At 40.9% G+C, this 24,065-nt stretch overlaps 1 protein-coding gene across 6 annotated transcripts in view; it reads left to right on the forward strand.

Moving 5' to 3' along the window:
- LHX2 (LIM homeobox 2) overlaps nucleotides 1-13,399 on the forward strand; it is a 46,234-nt gene extending 32,835 nt beyond the window's left edge. For 2 of the 6 annotated variants that reach the window (XM_090121241.1, XM_090121242.1), the window contains exons 4-5: nucleotides 3,920-4,125; nucleotides 11,241-13,399. In XM_090121241.1, the coding sequence (XP_089977367.1) occupies nucleotides 3,920-4,125; nucleotides 11,241-11,528 (494 nt within the window). In that variant the 3' untranslated portion in view covers nucleotides 11,529-13,399. Of the gene's footprint in view, nucleotides 1-3,919; nucleotides 4,126-5,764; nucleotides 5,978-7,688; nucleotides 9,050-11,240 lie in introns of those variants that run through there. The other 4 variants (XM_090121240.1, XM_031601973.2, XM_090121245.1 and 1 more) reach the window with 4 other exon arrangements.
- Nucleotides 13,400-24,065: the final 10,666 nt, after the last annotated feature.

Consider the following 24,065-nt stretch of genomic DNA (forward strand, 5'->3'; position numbering starts at 1 on the left):
AGGGACCGACGGCGCGCTCGCATCGGCCATTCAGCGCCATTCAATTGGCTTAATTGAGGGGAAAAGCCCTACGCGGACGGCTCCTCCCGCAGCACCCGGCCCGGCCGGCCCCCGCCCTTTGTCCGCTCCCGGCCCGGGCCGCTCTCTCCCCCTAGAGGCGTCGCGGGGCCGGGCCGCTGTCGGGGTGCCGTGGCAGAGCCGCCGTTCCGTGCCCCTCGCTCTGCGGCCCTGCCCGCTGCTTCTCCCGGGTGTCGCAGGGCGCCCCAGCGGCGGGGGGGAAACCTCGCGTGCTCCGCACACCACGGCTTCCTTACGGGAGCCGAGTTAAATTTTAATCCTGGCTGTGATGAGGGATCCGGTGACTGAGTGTCCCCTCCTGCCACTGGGGAGAAAGGCTGCTTCCAACCCCGCTCTTTCTCCACAGAGTCCTTCCAGTGCTCCTACTCAGCAACAAACGGGGCCGCAGCCCTGCCCCATCTCCTTAACCCAAGTTCTGTCTCCAGGCAGAGGTCTCTTGCAGAAGGGAAGGGTGCGTGTTCCAGAGCCATGAGAATGGCGAGCTGATGCGTGCTCCTAATGTGCCTCTTGTTTCATCATTCTTTCAGCATCAGGATTCATTTGCTTTCTTTTTGGGTAACTTGACATGTCAAACAAACTACTAAGAAGAGAAGTTCCTCCCAACGAAATTCGTCTTTCCCATCTTCTTCACGTTCCATAACTTATCTACCTGCTAGCAAAGCACGTGCTTTGCTCTGACTCCCAGCACGCACGATCTGGTGATTGGAGTGTGAAGCAGTGCTCCTGAGTTTTCTTCAAACAGTATGTACTATAAGGATAACAGTGCATCCCTCTTTGTTCTCACATTGTTGGTTTTAGAGACAGTTGTGCACATAATTCTGTAGAGGATATTTTGATCACCAATATTGAACTTAGAGAGCAGGACCCAATTTCTAGTGATGCTCTCAGTGGACTTCACTTTCTGTGGCCAACAGGACATCTATGTCACAATGCTGTGGTGAGGCTGTAAGCTGAGAGCAGCAGGGGAATGGGAGGGCAATGGTGTGGGACTATTGGGGGCAGGGGGGCAGAAAGGCCCTAGAAACAAATGGTCTGGGATCTAAAAGATACTTGGCACCACTTCAGAATTTGTTTTATCACAAAGCAGAAATGAAATGGTTAATTTAAAACTTTTCAATTTGACCTGAATTTTGCCAGTTGTATTTCTGAAATTCCAAGTATGAGTCCTAGGTACTGCAATCGAATGGGAATTGTAAGCATGGGTGGTTGAGCAGTTCCTTTGGGAGACACACTGGGATGCCACGAAGAAACAGGGAGCACGTGCCCGAAAAGCAGTGGGCTGCAGGAGGAGCCTGTGTGGTGTCTGACATTGTGGCATCTTCTGCAGAAATTCCACTCCGCAAACCTCCATGTGCTTCTGTACCTCCACACCTGCCATGCCCATAGACGTGGCATGTTGATGCAAGAGATGTACATCGGATCAGATCTAATAGAACAACATTTTGGAGAGATGGTGCCAAGTACCACAACCACATGTGAGATTGGTACTAATGTCAAGCTGGGTGGTGCCTGGTGAGGAGCAGCTGACACTCTCACGCACTTCAAAATCTGCTTTGTGACTTTCTTCCCAGCAAAGGACAAGAGTGGTGCATATTTACTGCTATTGTAGCATTATTTTTTTTTTTAGAATTATGAGAAATTCATAGAGCAAATTGCTCATTATCAAATAAGGGCTTGATGAAAAGCTGATACCCTCATTCCCTTCTGGGAGCATTTAGAATCAAGTCTATTTTCTTGGGTCCTGATTGTATCTCATTCTTTACAGAAGAGGTTAAAATCCAACTACTAGCAGCCGTAGGACTTGCTTTGTTGCGTATCTACATGAACAGATCTCAGTCTTCCAGACAGATATTTTGGTGCATTTTCTCCTAGCTCTTGGCCTTGTTATTTCTGGAATTTGAAAGTGTTTAAGAGAGCACAGAGATCTTTTCTATTCCTAATATATGAAATTCTGTATGTTTAAAACCAAATACCATGTTGTTCTACATTTCCATAATACCATTTGGTATAAGCAACATAGTTTCAGTTGTTCTTCACAGTATTCTTCAGAGGAAGAACCTAGCTGTGAAGGAGTCTGGGGCTTGTGGGATCACTGCAGCTTTGCACCTTGGATCTCAGTTCTTCAACCGAAAGACAGATCTTGCTGCACTCTGTCCAGCTCCATGGATACTACGATTTTACAATCTCCTTTTGTGTGCCTTATACCTTCTAAGTTCAGGTGCTCCAGTCCTTCCATACATGGCAAGAAGCATAAATGCTTCTTATTACTAGGAATTTGGCATAAGGTAACTGCAAAGGGTTTATACAGATGTACGTACACACACATTTACATGTACAGCACAATTTTTGTCTTTTTTTTTTAATTGTAGCAGTACAGAAGCACAGAGATGTCGTAGCACTGAGCTCTCGCAGGCCTCGTCTGTACTGCACCATAGCTTGTAAGAAGTTTTTGAAAAGCTGAAGTTCACAAAGCAGCTACAGTGCATGCTGCTGAACTGCTTTCCATTGTATCTCTTTGCATGTTTTTCTTATAAGTACACACATTTAATATAGGTTTTTAAAAAGCGTTTTTAATGCACGCCTTTCACAAATCAAATGTATTCAGCAGGGCTGAAAAACTGATAAATAGTATGAAGTTAAATTAGACTACAACTATATGCGTGTCCACGAGATGTACTCAGTTGTAGCGAACAAGCTGTAATGGATAACTGAAAAAAAACTGTTTATCTGCTTAAGAGCTTCAACAGTAATTCACATTTTAAAATGTGTTTGAGAGGGGTTTTTTTGCATGCAACACAGAACAGACAGTAGTGAGGTGTCATTACTTTTAACATAAAACTTATAGGAAATTAAAAGAGAGTTGCAGATATTGGTGCAGAAAAAGTAAATTAATGACAGCTTGACAGAGCTAATTTTTAGATAGATCCATGATTTGTTTTAGTGAATCTAAGCTTGGTGCTTAATGGTTTTTTTCCAGAGTTTTTCTATGACTTGCTGTATGCACATATAAATCAAGATTGACTTTTGGTCTGTGAGACTGTTTTGCTTGGCGTTCAACATGTAATACAATTGGATAATTATTGCAGTGTTCCTTGGTCACAGAGGTCTCTTGCAGACCTTAATTTATGCAAATGTATCAGTCATTCCCATTCAGTGATTTAAAAGATTTTAATAGAATCAATCATTCAAACTATTACTTTCAAATACTTAAAGAGCGAAATATTAGTAATAAAAAAAACTTTTTTTTTTTTTTAAATTTTAAATTTGGTGAGCTGCTGATATATTGTATTAACAGCTTTATTTCTCGAGCTAGTCAAATTATAATTTGCTGTCTGGTACCTACAAACTTTATTTCTTTTATAGTGTTTCATTTAATGGTCTCTCTTGTACTCTATAGGGTTTAGTTTGATGGAGGAAATAATTATAATTTTAACTGGTCTGTTCCATCGAGGTTTAAGTGGACTCTATTGTGCAGCTTTCTTTGTACATTACAATGCAATTTATAGTGATACAAAGTACATTAAAACACTTTACAGAGTTGAGGACAGCTACTGTCCTACAAACAGAAAGTGGAGGAAAGGCTGTGTGGAAATGGAGGAAAGAAAAAAGGAAACAGACTTGACATTTTAAAAGCCATAAAGAGGCAGGTGAGGGTCCTTGCAGACTGGTTATTGTAAGAGAAACATAGAAGATGCAGAAATGGAGGGGAAGGCAAGTAGGGTTTGTACCAGTACAATACATGCCATGGTATGTTATTTTAATTGCTGCACTCAGATGAACTGCAAACAATGTTGGTCACGGAGCAATAGATTTCCACGCCTTTTCCTCTTGTTGCCTTAAGCTTTAAGCTGCAATGAAAACGATGGTGACCACCTGGATAGAGACCAGCAATACCCCAGCAATCAAAAAACAAAGCGTATGAGGACATCATTCAAACACCACCAGTTGCGGACAATGAAGTCATACTTTGCTATTAACCACAATCCTGATGCCAAGGACTTGAAACAGCTAGCTCAGAAAACTGGCCTGACCAAAAGAGTTCTTCAGGTAAGAAGAGCAGTCTTTTGTCTTGAAAAGTAAATAAAATATCGATTTTATGTTTGGAATGCTGTGGATTTTGCTTATCTTCAAGCTTTTCATAGTCATTCATACCTCCTGGGAGAATTCAGTTTAACTCTGGAAAGTATGAGAAAAGTTGTTTAATTTCAGCTTCCCAAAAGCAGATCGCTTGTGTCTTAATTTTTAATGACAGTTGAGAAGCTTTGGAGTCTGCTTGTTTTCTTGAAGTTAGTTAATTCTGGTGCATGGTTTGACTTCTGATCTGCTGCAAGAAAAAGTAAATTCTTTCAGTTAATGTAAATAGGTTTTAATTTAGAAATTAATGCGAGCAGTTGTCTTTATAAGAAAGTAATCAGGCATTTGCATCTATTTTATCTGGACAGGGAAGATCTCTTTTCTGTCAAAATGCAAGAGGACATATTTAATTTTGCAAAGATACATTTTGTTTTGTCATAGTATAGAGCTTAGAATGAAAGAAGACTGTTTTGAAAGTACTTTATTAAGTAGGAGGGAGGGTGCATGCTCTGTTTGAGTTATTATGGGAAGGAAAGGTAAGAATATCAGTTGGCTCAGTTCCATTTTAATTTATAGTTCTGATTCAGTAAGTTAATTTTAATGAGCACTTATTCAATAACTGTAACTAGAGATAAATTTAGGCATATAGGAGTGTGATGCTCCAGGATCCAGAACTGAAATCTTTAAATTGATCTTAATAATAGAAAAATAAAGTTTGGGGGCCTCGTAGAGAAAGCTAGAGCTCAGAGATGGACTCCTGGGGAAGCACTGTGGATAGCTCTTGCACGCTCACAGCCAAATGGAGGGCAGTGGACAAAAATATAGAAAAACCTGGCTTTACTGGAGAGACTGTGGGTCTTACAGAGTTAATACCTAAAGGTTTGTAGGCTTCCTAATAAAAACTGCTAATAAAAGACTGTGTGTAATTCATTTTCTTGGCTAGATCCTCCAGAAATGGATTTTGTTTGTTTTTATGAAGCTGATTTGCGGTGGTGGAACGGATTCCTCCTTCATTACTGGTGCACGTCCTGGCACTTGTCATAGTGTCTCTTATAGCGGCTCTCCTTTATCCACGCATGTGGGGGAAAGGATTTTCAGCATTTGGCTATCATTATTTTGAAATTTCTTCATTTCATCATCAGTTTGCACACGTCAGTAATATCTGCTGTCTGTTACAGTGTATTCACACCTGAATTATCTCAGAAATTTCACGTAGTGTGTGAAGAAATCACTTCTGTGTCTGGAAAACACCTCTGTCTTGGTCATCTTTCTGTTTTCTTTCCTCAACCTGCACCACCATTTGACTTCCATCTCTCCTTTTATTTCACCTCATAGGTCTGTCCTTCCAACTCTTTTTTAAGACATTTTATCTGTTCTGTCCTTCTTATTTATATTTCCTCATCTCTGAAACTGAACTCCATGTGTCCATTCAGTCTCTATTTCAGTTTCTTGACTGCTTCTGTTTCCTTATGTTTCCATATTAAATACATTTCAACTTTCTGTTTTAAGGTGTGCTTTTTTTTTTTTTTTTTGTGCCAATCTCTGACAATTTCACTGACTTTTTTTTTTTATGGTTTTGGTAATTAGTGTTTCACTTCTTTTACTTCCACAGTTAAATACTCCTTTATCTCTGGGTGCCTTTAGATGAAGAGAGTTGCAAGGTAATAGTTGGTGGTGAGGACTGCACACAGAGGATGATCTGTTGGAGGCACTTCAAGAAAATGACTCAGAGTTGATACCTTGTCTTGTATCGCTTGAGTTTTCCTGTCTGCTAGGAGCATTCTCTACTTTATATACTCTGTTGCTGTTTGCATTTGAAAATTAATTTGGGCCATGAAAAAAATATTTATAAAAAAATATTTTGGAATCTTTGAGCCCAGTTGGTTTATTTCTAACCTTTGAGAGTAAATAATATGGTCTTGTGAAGCTATGGAGGTAATTTTTCAAACACTGAAGTTTACCTGTACAAGTTTCAAAGTTGCTCCTTGCTGGGGAAAACTCTTCATGATGTTGGTTACTGAGATAGTGTCACTTGTTAATTCTTCTGTGCCAGAAAGGTTGGCATTCTATCTGTGTCATTTATTGAACACAAAGTAATTCACTGACACTATTGATCCAAACAAGCATCATTAGTATTAGTCTGTCTTACATATTAGAGGCTCCCAAATGTATGCGCACACATTCCAGTAGTGAGAAATTTTCTGTTTTCCCTGTGTTGTTTCTAGGTGTATCTGTAAGCTCTTTTATTTTCTGTGTGTTCAGATTTCAGTTCAGCAGATGAAGGACAATGACTTCATATACCATTAGAAGAATGTATTTTAATAGAAAGCATAAGGTAGCAGATGAAGTGAAAAACAAATTCTCTGGTTCTGAAACCAGTGGGATTTCTAAACACACATAGAGTTCCTCATGTTTTAGGAAATGGATGTAGAGCCTTAATGTAAAGGCAGTGCCATATAACATGTAATGAAGGTGGTTTATCTGTAAATCAGAATGGAGTTTGTCCATCTTCTTAATGATCTGCAATATTAGAACTTGGAAGACCTGACTTCTGTCTTGCCATTGTATACAATCAGTCATCAGCTAGCCAAATCCAGAAGCAGAATGGCAGGGAAATGTAACATACTGCTTCGAGAATTATGTTTCCTTCAATGGCCCTGTAATGCAGACTATTTTCCTAAAGTAACCACATTAGAATTACAGTAAGCCTATTTATACTTTTACTCTCTATTTGATTTATTTTGACTCTCACTTAGCCTCATGTTTGCAATTTAATGCAACTGCAGCTAGGGAGCACAAGGCATTGCTGTGAGCTATCATTCATAATTAAAGTGACCAGTTAATGGTAAGCCAAGTAAATGGCATAAATGTTACTCATTTGGAATTGATCTTTATTTTTGTGAGTTCAGAAAGTGAAGGTGGAAGTAGGTAGACGTAAGAACATAGGATTTGCTGGCCATAGCTATGTGTACCTCCTCTCTACCCAGGAGTCTGCAGTTACCCATGGCAGAAGCAGTTTAGGAACATGAACCATTGTTTTTCAGTGGTGTCCTGTACGCTGCTTATCCTTTTGGAATCACTCTCCAGTAACATTGCTATGAAGACCTCCCGAAGGTTACTGCATACATTTGCACTTCGCTAACTTTCCAGTAGTCAACAGATATGAAAATTTTCTCAATCATGCATGAGTCTTGCACTCCTCTGTGGTGAAGGTTTGCTTTAGGTCAGCATACTGTAGACAACTTACTGAGACTTTGTTCCCATAATACCCTACAGTTCTCTCTCAATTGTGCACTTAATAATAGGGACAGAACAGTCAGAATGTGTGTGCAGTGACTGAACAGTCTGCTATGTGCTGGCACATCCTTTACACTTTTATTTGTACAACCAGCATGTAACAATTGCAACAATGGAGACATTACAAAATTATTTCAGACGATTATTTGGCTTCATTCAGAATTCTTTACAACACTTAGCATATTTATTATCAATACTTTCCTTTCTTATGGAGATAATATTTTATTCCCATTTTACAGTTGGAGAATGGAGACAAAGAGCTGAACTAGTTGTGCAGATCTCTGAAGCAGTAGCATAACATTTTAACTGCAGCACCACTCTGCCGCGTGCCCAGCGACAGGCATTCAGCTCTGCTCACCAGAATGTAGGAGCATCAATGGATCTCACAGCTGCTTTTATTTTTCACTGGGAGTTTTTAATCCATATTTTTCCCCTTTGATTTGAAATAGCTCAGCCCTATAATGATACAGTTGGACAGAAAAACACTACATACTTCTCAATGATTTTGTTTATTTTTTCAGTAGGCCAGATTCCTAATTGTGTAATTGATGTGAGTTAAGTCCTTCTGGAACAATTCTTTCAGTTATGTATGTTTGGATTATTATTTCTTTACTTCGATGTAATGCTGTTCCAGGTGCAGCACTGCTGCCATTCTGCACGGGGCAGCAGTCCTGCCTTGGCAGCTCCTACACGCTGCTTTGCACGGCTCTGAGTAACAGTGCAGAGCAGCAGAGAATCAGGACTGCATTCTTACACCTCAGTTCTTTCACTGCTCTTCAATGTGAAGCCTTTGCTAAATACTTCTGTATCTTAACATACTGGGATATCAGTTACAATAATTATTTTGTTATTCATTTCTACAACAAAACACACCATTGTCAGAATTTCAGCTAAGAAATATTTAGATGCCTTTTCAGAAATAATACAAATATTTATTAGACAAATTTAGAGAGCTCTGTAGTCATTAGCCGAAAAACCTTGACAATAACTCAGTGAGGAAGAAGGAGAAAGGGTCGTATTATCTATTTTTTTTTTTTATAATGCTTGCAAGAATATGAAATATTTTCTGTGCCTGATGTGAGCTAACACTATTAAAGAGAGGACGAACCACCTCACATACACAGCTCCTGAGAGCAGCATTAGTGGTTGAGAGGCATCTGAGCTCAGGTTTTCACATTTAGTGGAAGATAGAGGGGAATACAGAAGCACCAACCATCTTGCTCCTTTTCTTACTACGTTTCAAATAGGAATCAGAAATGATACCGTAGAGTTTTTTGCCCTGTGAAAGTTAAGGAGCAGCTGGACTGAACAAAATGCTGTTCTGCAATTTTGCATACTTTACACAAGAAAATTATCTGTGAGTAGGAATGGAAATTTTACTCATATTTTAGACTTTTACATATGTAAACAAGTATATTTTCAATGAACACATGTAAAATTTTGCAGAGGTATGTGTACACACAACTGAACTGGTGATTTTTTCTGATTTAATTATGATGTAACCATGGTATGTATCAACAGTGGCACTCTCTAAATTTAAATTTAAACTTCATACACATGATCCTTTTTGGAAAGGTATTTAAAAAAAATCAAAGCCAAATAAATTCATTTGTGGGGTAAATGTAAATGGTCTTTTATTGAAAGGTAAAACAATCCCCAAAGTGATAAAATTGCTGATTTCTACCATTCCTACTTGGTGATTGAGGCTTTACAGCTTGAATGACCAGAGCAAAGTAATTTGGTTCACCTGCACACCCTGCACAGGAGGTTGGCTCAGAGCCGTGCAGTGGCACTTCCACTTCACCTTCCTGCAGGGCTCTGAATGAGCAGCCATGTGAGAGGAATATGCTGGCTGAGAATGTTTCAGGCAAAAGTACTGCATTTATTGTTTTCATACCGCATCACTGGTCTTTAATAGCATCACTGCTATAACGGACTGTTTTAAAAAATAATACACGTATTTTTGCCAGTGCTGATCTGGGAGAAAGTTTTTGTTTTCTTGATGTCTGTAAAACCAATATTTACTCTTTAAACTAAGTGTTTTAACAAAGGGAGCACCGTCATAAACTGCTTTGAAATACTAAACTTTCAGAAACAAGGACCTGTGGGGGTGTAAGTTATGAACGCAGCTCTCATGGCCAGCACTAGAACCAATGCCTGAGAATCATTTCCTTGTGGCACTGGTGGGAGAAAATACAAGAGAGAGTGCGTGCACTTACAGACCCTTGGCTGGGGGTGATGGCTTTCCTGAGAAAAAGCAGGAGTGCATAATAGGGGAAACTTGGGGCTGGACCATCCATAGATGAGAAGCAAACCAGTCAGAGGAAAAATGGTCTGAGACATCTTCATCGATTCTAACTGCAGCTGGCGAGATGAGAGGAGAAAGAGGAGATTTCACAGGACTGCAACTTTGTTGTGTATCACTCCTCTGCTAGCAGCCTAGCTTAAAGCAGATCTTGCAGCAGGAGCTGGACTGGCTCAGAGTTAGAAGTCAGAGTTTCTGTGTAGGATGTTGTGACAACATCACGGCCTCGTGAGCTCTGCACACTTATTTTTCCTGCATGAACCACGGGGGAGAAATCTGATAGAATAAGGCTGAGCAGGTACTTTGACTCCCTCAGTTCCTTTCTTTGACAGACACAGAGATGATGAATTTAATTACACCTGGAATTGAAAGACTCGATCTTATTCCTTAAATTGGTCAATGTGAGAACAGTGGGATCAGCACTGAGCCAATTGTAAAGAAGGTGGCAGTGACAGAAGGCATCCTGATAAACAAGCACTGTGAAATTTCAGCTAGTTGCAGCAGTAGAATTGGATGGCATCGACAAGTTGAATATGGAGTATTTAATGACATTCTCAAATTTAATCCACGTAATATTCTGTTCCTAGATTTTGTGTGAGTTTCAGAAATAAATTTTATTATATCTATTTTCAAATATGTCAGAAAAGTATTATATCTTTAAACAAATTCTGCATGGAGAGCATTATTAACTTTGACCTAAATGCTGCAATTTAATTGAAAAAGCTGAAGTCCTATTTTTGTCCTTTACATATACTTAGATAATAAATAATGCAGGAAGTAGAAATCTTGGAAACAATTTTGCTGTATATGGATATCACCTATTCTGAAATCACATTTTTTTAATGTAATGTGAGTATTTAATACCACTCAAGACACTTTTTCAATCATTATCCCAGGATGGAAGAATTTTAAATGAGCGTGGCATAGGAGCTGAAGCATTTGAGAAAGAAGAGTAAGAAAGAGAGGCAGAAAAAACGAGAGCACTGCTGAGGCTGAGGCGTGAGAAAGTTCCCAGGAGAGCTCCCAGAGTGCGGGCAGGCAGGGCACTGCAGGCCAGGTCACTGCTGCATGCCGGGGGAGGCAGACTTGAGATGTGAGGTGCTCAAACCCATTAGTTTGTATTCATCAGATGCTTGATTTCTGTCTCATCCTGAGAAGTTCTTCTGGGAGTGAGAGAAGTTGAGCATTTGCAGGGGCCCCAAACCTATCAGCATCTTCACATGCAGCCTTAACACGACTCCCCTCCTCCCTCCTCAGCCCATTTCTGTCCCAAGCAGACTGTTAACACAGAAAACTGCAGAAGAGGGAAAGAGGAAGTCTTCATAGGCATCCAGAGGACACTTTTCGTGACTGAGGCTACTTTTCTTACATGTTACCATAAAAGCATCTTTCCCCATTCAAGCTTTGATGAATTTGTGAGTTTGCTTTTGCTTTTCTAAACACTGCAGCTCTTTAAATGCTACCCTGTTATATTAAACTATTTCAGGTTTGGTTTCAAAATGCTCGAGCCAAATTCAGACGGAACCTCTTACGTCAAGAAAACACAGGGGTGGATAAGACTTCAGATTCAACACTCCAAGCAGGGACCCCATCAGGTCCTGCATCAGAAATATCCAATGCCTCCATGAGTCCATCCAGCACTCCCACTACCTTAACGGACTTGACTAACCCTACTATGCCTACTGTGACATCTGTCTTGACGTCAGTGCCCGGAAGTCTTGAGGTTCATGAATCCCGAAGTCCTTCACAGACAACTCTTACAAATCTTTTCTGATGACTCTTAATAATTTCTTTAAAAAAGAAATTATCCTTAGTTGAAATTCCAAGTGTATTTTAATAGAGGCTTTGAGCAACTGACTAACCACCATTAGGATCTCTCCTAAGAAAACAGAAGGAAATGTAGTGTTCTGGTATTACGGAGTATGGACTGAAGAATAACTTGGAAGATCTATTGCAACACAACATTTGTGTAACTGTACAGTTTTGTGGACTGAGCAAGGGAAACAGCAATTAATTTAAGTTGGCTAAAGCTTCTGTATTTTCAAAGACTGCCATGTGCCTTATACACTGTTTTATCTACATACTTTGAATTCCATGTCCACTTCTCTCTTTTTCTCTCTGTATATTTATGACCAGGGCAAAAATGCTAAGAGTTTGTTACTTTGAATAGTCCTAAGTCTTTCATTGGTTGCTTTGTTGTTTTAGAAGTTTAAAGTCAAAGTCTGTTTGAATACCAGAATTTGTAAAATCTAACCAATAATAAAACCACTTATGGAAACTACTTCGTAATGGCTACAGTTACGTCTAACGTGAGCTTCACAGTCAAGATAGGCTGATTGTATTTAAAAGGATTAGAAAATTGCACTTCAAACATGATACCTGCCTAGAATAACTCCAATGTGATGTATACATTCCTCCTGTTCCTGAAGTATGTATGGGTGAGAAGTCTGCCTTGTGCAACAGTCTAGCTATTTTCAGTATAGAGAAATAAATGTTAGTTGCAGATAGAAATCATCAGATACTGTTAAAATTCAAACAGACAAAATATACTTAATTTTGTTGCGTGAAAAAAGCTTGACTGCAGCTGGCATTTATGAAAGCAGTCTTACTTTAGCACAAGAGATGGCTTGTCCCCTTTCATGGTGGAGGCAGGCGAGGTACTGCGGCCGTGCGGCCACCAGCGCTGTGCTACAGAGGTGGCATTAGGTCATACTTTCCCTAGGAAAAAGACAGAAGTATTTCAGGTAATTTTACAAAATTGGTGGGCAAAAATGAGGCAAAACTATGTTTTACAAAGTCACAGCCTTACATTTTTTGTAATGCTTTGAAGGAATAAAAAGCCAAGGAAGAATATTACATTATCAATACCAATAAATGTGATTATTCCTTTAGCTATTATGGACCTTTCAATGTGACTGAATTCATTCTCCAGGAGAAAAAAAAAAAAAAAATGTGCAGAATATAACTGATATTTTGAGTTCTTTTTCCTATTGTTCTTAAAGATGCTTTTCTGTAATTAAAGAAATACCTCAGCAAAGTTTAAATATGTGTAAGGATGAGTATGCGCTCTGCTGTTTGCCCAGTAGCTGTATGGACCTGGAGTTGCACATCACATGCGTGTGGTCGTTCCTTTTCAAATCCGCCGCAGCCCGGCTGTGCCGTCGGTGTTACGTGGCTCTCCAGCACCACTCTGCCATTCCCACCGGATCACAATCAATAAAAGATTATTCCAAATAAACAGCAAGATAGGTGCCAGGATTTGTGTTCCTTGCCCTTTTCAGAGCACTGAAGATGATTTATTGGGCCAGGCCTTTTGGTAACAATGTTTTGGTTTTAAAAGCACTGTATTTATTCAGCTTTCTCAGCTGAAAATTTGCCATTCTTGTGCAAGCCACATTCCTTCCAAGCTTGGTGAGAGATCTCAGAGAGGGAGGACTGTGGGATAGAAGTGCTGACATAATCGGGTCATTTATTAACCTTTTTTCATGCTTTTGCTTAAAAAAATTCAGGTGAGTTATCTGAAAGGCAAGATAGTCCTAACATCACAACTAGCTTAGATCTGTGAAGGGAATTACGTTCTGCTCTCTAAAACTAACAGACTAGCACAGCCCTTTATGCTTGTGCACAATGATGGAACATTTTAAAAGCTAATTCAGGTTTAATTATTTGCCTTTACAGATTTGTCCAAGGCATTTTTTTTCTCATAACAGAAATGTCTAATGAGTAAATTGTACTGGTTATGAACTGTAAAACAGAACATATCTGCCTTTTGAAGATATTCAGGCACAGAGATTCTACTGTGTGTAATGCTTTGCTCATTGTCAACTACCTTGGAGATTCTTATTTTTATTTTTGACATGCTTAGCTGTTTCTTTTCTTGATTAAAAAGGCAATGTTGGTCCAGTGTTAAATGGATACAGCCCGTAATTAGAAATGCTGTGTGTTAACCTATAAGAAGTTTTAAAAAACAGAATCCTGAATTTGTAAGTGCTACGGCCGATACAGCAGACAACAGTTCCAATGGTTCTTATTTGTGACCCTGTGTTTTAACTACCTGAATCCACACAGCTGGAAATACCTTTCAAAATAATTCTCAATATTGCCTTTTCAAACGATTGAAATTTATGAAGGGGAATCCTCTAGTGTTAATATTACCTGAAACCTATAGGAGACAATTAGATAAATTGTCCAGTTTAATCAAATCAGGGATTTTGCATATAAATAAGAGACAATATTCTATGTAGGGTCTTTATGTAGGTGCATTAGGATTCACTCACTGGCTCCAATGACCTATGTTGCCCCCATGATTGTTTCAATCCTGTGGTATTGTTTGGTTGTTTAGAGCTTGTTGGTTTTGAATGCTGTACATTTTTTTTACTACTGCAATACTAATGTTTCTTCACATACTTGTACAGTTCCACATTTGATGTATTAGTCTGAAATTCTGTTAAAAACATGAACAAAAAATGGAAATGATATTTCTTTGAAAGTGTATTTTTACTGTATATCTAATTTGATCTAGTTGAACATACTTCTTTACATTTTGCATGATAGGTGTGTAGTTCATTTTTTAAATATGAAAGAGACTAAAGAGTAACTTAGAATGAGAATATAATGAAACCTATATATGAAAAATACATACAGTGATTTGCTACCTTTTGACTCAAGAAACTTTTTGAAATACATTTTATCTAGATTATTTAAGATAATGCAGATATTTTGTCTTTGAGTTCATACGCAATAAAGAGTAAAAAAGGAGAACACACATTAGAAAAAAATTTAAGTCACCTTGGTAGCTGGCAGCATACTGGGTTGTTCTTGTCAAGCAAAGGAAGAATATTTGATCTTAAGAATGCTGAATAGACATACTTTGATATACAGTACAGAGGGACGGTATCTCTGTAAGTGATATGTGATAACAGAATGAGAGAATGGTTTGGGTTGGAAAGGACCTTAAAGCTCATTTCGTTCCAACCCCCTTTCTCGGGCAGGGACACTTCCCTTCAGATCAGGGTGCCCAGGGCCCCATCCAGCCTGCCCTCAAACACCAACAGGGCTGAGCACCCACAGCTTCCTTGGGCAGCGATGCAGTTCAGAGTTACATTTCATAAAACTTGTTTCTTCACTCATATTGTCCAAATCTGGACAGAGCATGCTAAGGATCATCATATAAACGACGCTGAATACTTGCTCTGGAAGCAAAAGTGAATTGATAGAAGGTACTATAGACTGTGAATGTGCCTCTAGAGTATTTTGTTTTCCAAACTGTAATTTCTTACTGTTAGGAACACATTTAGAGCACTTTCTTATGACTCTTTGCTATTTTTTTCCCATTGAAATGTAAAGATTAAAATGTAGACAGCTGTAATAGTCACCTCATTTGATCAGAAAAATAAGAACAACAACAAAATAAAAAGAAAAAAACAGCGTTCAGAATTAGACATAATGGCAACAAAGGCATCAGGTAACTAAGAGAAGTTCCAAGTGTACATGCTTATGGGCTTCAGAGTGACTTAATATTGCTTAGAAGGAGAGATTTTTATTGAATGTAGGTGAATTATAATGTATCCCTTCTGAATAAGGAGGTTTTAGCCATTTTCTGAATAAGGAGGTTTTAGCCATTTATATCATTCCTGGTAGCAATTATTTCATCCACAATGAATATGGAATTTTATTATTATTATTATTATTATTTCTTTTGGAAGTGTATTTAACACTTTGGAAGAGCTAATATAGTAAAATAATGACTGGCAAAATGATGGTCTGTGCATTTTCCAGGCCACTTTGACTGGCATTTGAAAAAGCTACAGAGTGAAATACATGTGTGAGGGGCCCAATTCACATTAGCTGCCAGGGTTTGGTTGTGTGTGAAATGCTCATGCATCTACAATTTGGTGCATACAATTTATACAGTTGCCAGCTGTATGCATTTCTGCTTTCCAAGTTTTCAATATTACATCTCCTTTTCCAGACCTACCAGTCCTTTTAGTTTTGTTCTGCAAGTGAATTGTCTGGAACTCTGCTTACTCCCATACTTGAAATCATTATTCCCGAGTCTGCAGCACCTTTGTTTAAAACCTGCATGGAGCAAACCACGCCACTTGTCCATACACCCATACATTGCACTTCAGGCTGGCCAGTCACTGGTACCATGCTTCACTACCAGCACAGACAGCAGGGGTATTCATAGCACAGCCTGTCCTAATCCTAATTAAAGAGAAGCAGAAGAATTAGATTATTGGTCTACAATTAATAAACATGTGTTTTAAGAGTATCTTATGTCTGGCAAATCGCTTTAAAAAGGGAATAAAGAAGGCATCTTTCTGACACATAGGAAGCTGCTGTGGTTATGAAGACAAACAACAAAGCAGCCGGGCTGCAAGCGCTCGTGTTTTCACTTCCATAAATGGAGAGATGGTCTTTCATTCATTGCAGGATTTAGCTGAGATGCTTAAAATGATGTGAGTTCAGTCTGGAAAGCGAAGAATGAAGTTTGACTCTGTTGTGACATTAGGTGAGTTACCAGTAATTTGTCTGAAAATTACTGTCAGTGGGGAAAGGATGGCTGTCAGTAAATTCAAATCTAACAATATCATTTAGCATGCTGATGGATAACACTGTGCAAATTACACTTACTTCCTGGGAATGCCACTTCTGTGGAAACTCCTATTTTGTTAAAAAAATCTCTGTAAATGATATGGCTCTCTGCATATTTATACAGCTTGTTTACGTGGCATAGTATCAATTTATTAGACTGTAAAATCCAGCACTTAAAGTTTTTGCACCACCCTCCAGAGAAAAATAAGTAATTAAGCTTCTCATCAGAAAGAGAGACCTGTTCTAGACATTGCATAGTTTAGCCACGTACTTATGAAAAAAAAAGTAACAGCTAAAATAGGAAGAATGAAATATTTGGAAAGCATTATGCAGTTCTGTGGAGATCTGATTTAATCGATAAAAATCAGCAATGACTTTTTCCAGGTGCAGAGAGATTACTGGGAAATATTGTTAGGGAAGTCACAGTGAATCTGCAGCACAGTAAACAAAGAAATAACCATCTCTTTTTCTTGCATTGGCACAGAACTAACCAGGCTGTTATCCATGGACTGCATGGTAATTACTGTGTAGTCTAATGTTCCTTGGTTACTGTTTGAAAGCAGTGAGAAGACAGACATGTTTGGGTAACTGAGAATGTTCCTAGGATGGGATTTTGAATTTCCACAAACGTATTGGTCCAGTAAGGAATAATAATGATAAGAAGCTCTAATCCATGTATTATTTGTGTTGACCAAAACTTTTAAAACTACAGTTTGTTCCACCAGGCCCTGCACAGGGGCCAAACATCTCAGTTCTTCCTTCCTGATGTACAGCTCTGTCAGATGTTTTTGCTCTCCTTCATGTCTAAGGGAAAATTAAGTTCAAGAGGCATTTTATGTTCTGATCAGTTCTGATCTTGGTGTGTTTACAAGAAGATTCTGGCAGCTGTGGTTTATTCAGTTTGGCTGAATGCCTCTGACTCCTACAGCTGTGCCTCTGGAGCTACCCAGCGGCTCAGGCAGCTCACTCAGATCCACCTTAGCTTGTCACACCTTCAAAATATTGTTAGAACCAGGTTTTTACCTAACTAACATGACATCAGCTATGTGTTCCATCTGCTTAACCTCGGCACGTGGGAAGTGCAGATGTGAGATCATTGTGGACAGGTTTCAACTGAGTTTTCTGATTACAGCCTCTAGCATCCAGGAATTGCTTTTCCACCAGTAATTTCAATGCCTTCTCACATCATTTCCACATGCTTGATCCGTCATTTTTTGCTGTCCTTGTTCTGGAAATCAAGACTAACAAGCTACTCTGGAACATTGTTCTGCAGGTTGTGTTTGGGCAAGAAGCTGCTCAGGACAAGGATTCTGTGCATGCAGGGAAGAAGGATTTCTTGAGGCCAGACCTGTCACCTACAGTCAGACAGGAGAGAAAGCAGGCGGCACCGCTCAGACCATGTCCCTATAGGCATCTCATCTTTTGCTCCTGGAGGTTCTGAGGGTTTGTTAATGGTTGGATGACAGTTTTTTTGAGGCAGAAGGACTCCTTATTTCGCATGGCTTTAGCGTTTACTCTGGACAGGCAGTTTCAGATTTTCTGCTAGACCCGCTGAACATTCTGTACTGAGCTACAAACTTGTCAGTGGATTTAACCCAGCTGACCACAGACTTGCCTTTATTAGTGCACATGCACAGAGCCCTTAGAACTAGCTCAAAAGCTTTTATATCCATTTTTGTTAGTGTATGATCTGACTGGTTCTGGAGAGGCAGGCAGACAAGCGCGAGCTACCCATGGACTCAGGAGATAAGATGTTTCATACCCACGAGCCTGCGCTGCTCTTTGAAACAAGGCTCTTCCCCTCCAGCACTGTCTGCAGTGCTCACTTTCATCTGGGCAGACTTTGGAAGAGAAATCTTGGAACGGCCTGCTGCACTGGCCAGCTGCTGGGGCCTTTTGGAGCTTGTATTATGCTTAAAGAAATCAATTGCGAATGTTCCAACGATCTCTTTCATTCGATCCTAATTAATACAGACCTAGACTTTCTCCACCTCATATACACTTGACACTGGCTCCTAAAACATAACCCAACATACTAAATGATGGCAAAAGTTATGCTGCAGCCAGTATCATTCACGTTACAGAAATAGGCCGAACCACACACGTCCCAAAAGCCTTTTGAATGTAATCCCCATTTGTGGCCTTCATTTATCTTTATGTCTTTTCCAGTTCTACTCCCATTGTGCCTACAGAATTCAGGGATCCATTTTAGATTAATACAAAAGCTGTACAATGCTCTTTTCTGTGGATCTTTACTCTTTGGCTCCCCAAGTGCAGGCTGTTCCCTGTCTTGTTTTGTGTGCATACTCTTTTTCTGCCTTTCTGTTTTGTCCCAGAGGTTACAGCCTGTGTGCACCCACACCCACTAGCACTGACAGGATTCTCTGGAGCCCCCCCACCTCCCCCGGCTGCTCCAGCACAAAAGAGAAGTCATAGAAAAGACATTTGCAGCTATTTGTAGAACTACTTTCTCTGCACACAACAGCTCCAGCTCCTGGAGATCTGTGTTTGGAATGTAAGGTGTGCTGCTGCCGCTTACATGCAGACACCATCATTACTTGCTGGCTTAGAAAAGACTGAAAGCCAGGCTGCTTTTACGGTTTACAAGATCTGCATATAAATATAATCCATTTTAATTCCACAATTATACTGGAGGTGATGCCAGGTGTTAAAAGGGAGAATGAGTTTCTGGCAGGACTCCAAACTTCTCTGTTCTCTCTGTTTCTATGGGTTGGAGCAGAGACCAATGCAGCACTCCTGCGTCCAGTTTCTACCACTGACGCGAGTTTACTTCGTAGCTGCCACATGGAGGCTGTCCAGAGGTTATTTAACTTTATTTTGAGACAGTTCTTTGAAGTCTTTGAGCGAGCAGTGCCAAACGAGCGCAAAATGCGTGTAACCGCAAAGCAGAAATTATTGCATTTCACATGGGGAGCTGCAAAAAAATGGAACTGCAGCAAATGAATGTGGCCACGTGTGTGTATCTCTCGTTCTGCTTCTGAGCCTTGACTGATGCTAGACAAAGCCATGCTGGAGACAGCAGAACCAGATTTATGCTATTTTGGGAAAAGCAGAATCTGATTTGTATTATTTTGGGAAATGGAAACCATAAACTACTGTGTGTCCATTTGGGGATTTGCAAGTTATGTGAGAACGCACAAGTCTATCACATATAACAAACACGGGAATTTATACTGGCTGGTACTGAAGGAAATCTTCCTTCTTGGGAAGGAGACACTAGATCATATTATTTGGTAGTTGTAGATCAGAAAGCACGGATCTGTGAAGCAGGGCTGTGGAAAACCAAACACGGTTAAAAGAGGTAAGGCTGTGAGAGCATGAAGAGATATCTGTTCTCCTTTCCTGAGAGACAGGCAGAGTCCCAGGAGCTTTACAGTGGAAAGAAGGTAAGGATGCACTTCTGTATAAAAACCACTGGAAGAGTGTTTGGGGAGAACATGGGTCTCAGAGTTCAGGAGTGCAGGATTGCTACGATAAGGAGGAGTTGTAGTTTAGAGGTGACACAAACCCAGACACCAGCAAGGCTGTGGTTTGAAGAAGTATTTCAGGTTCGTGCTGAGGAGTTTAGGGAGAAAACAGTCTATACTGGGGGTAGACATACTTAAACCTTCAGTACTTTCTAACTGGTTGGCATCCCAGTCCACGCTGTTAGCACAAAGTAAACCTGGTAAGAGTACACCAGGGAGCTTATTGTGTTCGTTCACGTGCCCAAGCTTTCTGTCAGAAATATGCACGGGACAATCCTGGGACACTGCATCTGTTGCCCTTGAAGCCAGCACTGTGCTTCACTACTTTGAGCTGCTTTTCTTCACTAAATACATTTACTGAGCAGTAAATCTATTGTTCAGTATGAATAATTAACAAGGAAGGGTGTCACTTACTGCACGAGTGCTTCACAGCTCTGGCCATCGGAGTTTCCAGCTCTACAAAGCCTGTAACGGGAAACTGTCAGCCCAACTTCTCGTCTCTTTACAGAGTTAATTTTGGGTATGTTTCCTATCTTGGGGCTTTACCTAGCTGTTGAAAGTGACAAAAACAGATGCCATAAAACACAGGAAAAATGCAGCTGGACTGAGCCTAAGTATTAGCAAGGCATATTCCCTTGACATGCACTAATCTTTTACCTTCAAAACCAGGAAAGATTCAGTTAAACTCACAATCATTTTATAGTCTCCATAGAATTGTAGAAGCCTGGGGATCCTTTGTTATTCCTCCATAAAGAGGAAGTTATATTGGAAGTGCCCTGTTTAAGTTGGTTGTTTTTAAATACTAACATTTATTGCTCTGCAGTTTCTCTTTAATGTGTGCATAGAGAACAAGAAAACACCTAGCTGCTCAGGCATATATTTAGAAACAGTAAAAGAGTCCTCTGTTAATAACTGGTTACCCATTTTGCCATTTGTATAACTGATCATTGCTAATGATCCAGTTAACGGGATTCATTAGGGAGGTTGATGGCTTGCAGCTATAAGCACGTGATCTGTGGGGCTCAGGACTGAGCTGCTGTAGCTGTCACCTTTCTGGGAAAGCTCCCTTGGTTGGACACACACCGACATGCCCCGTGCCAAACCTGCCCAACCCTGCACTTTCATTGATTCACAAAAATGGACTGATATGTTGGCACAGGTCTGCAGCTCCTCATTGCAGCTTTTTAGCAGGTGATGCCCTGGCCAGGTTGGTCGGGTGGCTGCAGTGTGTCCCAGGAGGCCACTGATGGCACAGGGCACTGGAGCAGCTGGGTTATTTGCCTCTGTGCCACCCCACATCCAGCAGAGCAGACCCACCTGCTGCACCCTGCTTGTGTCCTCACCAAACAGAACCAGATGAGTCCATCAGTCTCAGGTTCCATCTCGAGCCAGTTGCACACAGCATCTTTTAAAAATATGCATCTTTGCCCACACTTTCAGCAAGGCTGTTTCTACTATTTATGGGGAACAGTAATGAAAAATTGGTTTAATTTTGTGAGTTCCTGATGTGATATCTGGATGGTCAAAACATTACATTAAGTTGGCCCCCAAGCAAAAGTGCTCTTAAAAAAAAAAAAGATAAAAGAGTTATCAATACACCAACATGAGCGTTGTGCACAGAGCTCAGCTGTACGTCCGTGTGTGGGAAACACAATACTTTGATTGAAAGCTGAGCCCTGTGTATCTCACAGGACATTAATGCAAAAACGAGAGAAATCTAATCTTAATCTTCTAGAGACTGAAACACTGATACAACATGTCGTGCCCTGTCATCACCTGTTGCTAAGGGTCGAGATATTCCCAGTGTAGGAAGGAGGCTGTGAATGAGGAGTGCATTTTGATGACTGCAGGGGAGGGCAGAGTCTCAGGAGCAGCTGAAGATGCTGCTATTTTATAGTGTATAAGATACACCTGACCCGGGCAGCAGATCAGCAGGGGCAGCCTGAGGTACATGCACAGAAAACATCTCCTTTGGAGCTACTGGTACATTTAGCAGCTGTCAGTCAATAAGGAGAGCTGATCCTCTCAGAAGCAGAACTCCTCACAAACTGCGGTTGCAAAGGCCTAAAATGTGGCTTCTTCAGCCTTCCCTTGTCCCAGATCTAGCATCTCTCTCCTGTAAAACTTTACAGGAGCAGACTGTAAACTAATTTCAGCATTATGCCAACAAAGGCTCAAAAGACTCTCAAGACTGAAACGCAGACACGGTGTGCCATAAAGCAGCATCACATGCACTGTCCCACCAGCAGCAAGCAGGCCCAGGAATTTCAGCCAGCCGGGGCAGGCAGGCAGACAGCACCCTCAGGTGTGAGATGCTGCAGAAAGGACAGGGCAGGAAGGGCTCCCAGCACCTCAGGGGAGGAACCTGGGCAGTTATCTGGTGGCAGAAGAAATGAACAAGACTAGAAGAAACTGAAATCGCAGTGCACCACGCTCTCCTTCTGCCTGCAGTGAGCAGGCTAGAAGCCCTGCTGCTTGGGGCGCTGGAATGGACTTGGCAAAGCAGCAGGAGATACAGTGATAGCAGAGAGGCTGGGGCTGCAGCATCGAGTTTCTGTCTGAGGATTTCCTGACCCGGAGAATGGCCGGAGCCTCCCTTTCCCTGCAGCATGAATTCTCTTGAACAGAGCCCTCAGAATCTGCACACAAGCTGTATCTCCGTGTCCCTGGGCAGCGAGCAGAGCCCAGCACAAAACCTGCGAGGCTCTGAGACGCGGGGCTCAGCGATCTCCTTTAATTTTAATTACAAGTGCAGCGCTTGCTCCGCTCAGCCCCACCCACATGCCATTTCACGCCTGATTTCTTCTCTGATTTCTTTGGGGAAAGAGAGGGAATTCGAGTGTGTGTAATTTGGGTTAACAAGACGCATTATATGCAGCCTCATTCTTGTAAAAACTTTCACAGGGAAATCACCCAGCCCATGGAGGGAAAAAGTTCTCTCCTTATTGTAATTTTTCCAAGGCTAATCAAACTCTCACCGTTATCCTATTGATCAGAGGGAAGGTTTGATTTTCTACCGGCTCCTAGTTAAGGTACAGTAGCTGATGCTTGGCTTACTGCATGCTGTGAGTACAACAGAGATCAACCCTCCATTTCTATGCTTCTTTTTGTCCGTTTTCCAGATCCCTTTTCCTTCAAAGCTCACCTGCCTTCTGCTTTTGTGGTGCCCTACCTGCATTTTGCCATCTCCTGTATCTGTTAAGCAACAAAAGGTGAAGAGCCGGGTTTATACAATTAAAATGACAGAATGAGAATGGGAAAAAAGCAAAAAATCCTAAACAGGTTTGAAAACAGGAGGAAAAAGGTAAAAGTTTGGTATGGATGCAGTATTCCTCAACAACGCGGACAAATAGGCTCTGTGTCCAGTACCTGTGGGGTCATTAGCACAACCTCCTTCCTGCTTGGACAAGTAATTACAAGGCGCGTGCGCTTAATGGCGTGCCAGAATTGTCCCTGAATGCATGAGATCTGATCCTGCCATTACTGCCGTGTGCTTTATAGTCTCCAACGCTTGTCTTCCTGTGTGAGGGAAAGCACCAGCCTCCAATTCAAGGTGCAGCTCCTGTCCCTCTGGTGGACAGCTGCTGTGTGTCAGTGCATGGCGAGGAGCCCCAGAGCAGCTCCACAAGAGCAGCGTGCTGGAGAAAGGTGCAGGCTTTGCTTTGCCTTCCTGAGCAAGGGTTTCTTTGGATGTGTTTTGTGTCCCTTCAAGTCACTTGGGAGTTTAGGAGAGCCAGAGAGAATAGATTTTTCTGTCATTATTTGATAACCAATACAGTTCCCTTTGACCCTCTCCCCTCTTCCCAAAAAAGAAAGACCAGCTCAGCATTGTGTTATTTTTCAAAGCCTTTACAAATTAAGACAGTAACGTGGAAATCCTCGTTGGGTTTCAGTTCATACTTCCTCCCATGCTGGGCTGAAACGGGGATTCTTTTGTGATGGCTGTGCTGCTTATTTTTTTAAACCTCCTGAATTTGGCACACTGCCCTACTTTATTTTCTTTCCATTCTCTAGTGCTGCTCCCAATGGGAGGCTCATTCGCTTCTAATGCATGGTGTTATCTTTTGCAAGTTGAACTCTAAATCCCCATGTTGTTTTTCCTCGCTTGTTATTCAGGTGCAGGGAATGTTAATGATGTCTCTTTGGTTGGTGGATGCTCTGGCTATGTGGCTTTAATTGTTTTTATTAATGTGTTTTATAAAGTAAATTTCAGCTAAATGTAGATT

This window comes from Phasianus colchicus, chromosome 19, assembly GCF_987193195.1.
Source record: "Phasianus colchicus chromosome 19, bPhaCol1.hap1.1, whole genome shotgun sequence".
Lineage (NCBI taxonomy): Eukaryota > Metazoa > Chordata > Aves > Galliformes > Phasianidae > Phasianus > Phasianus colchicus.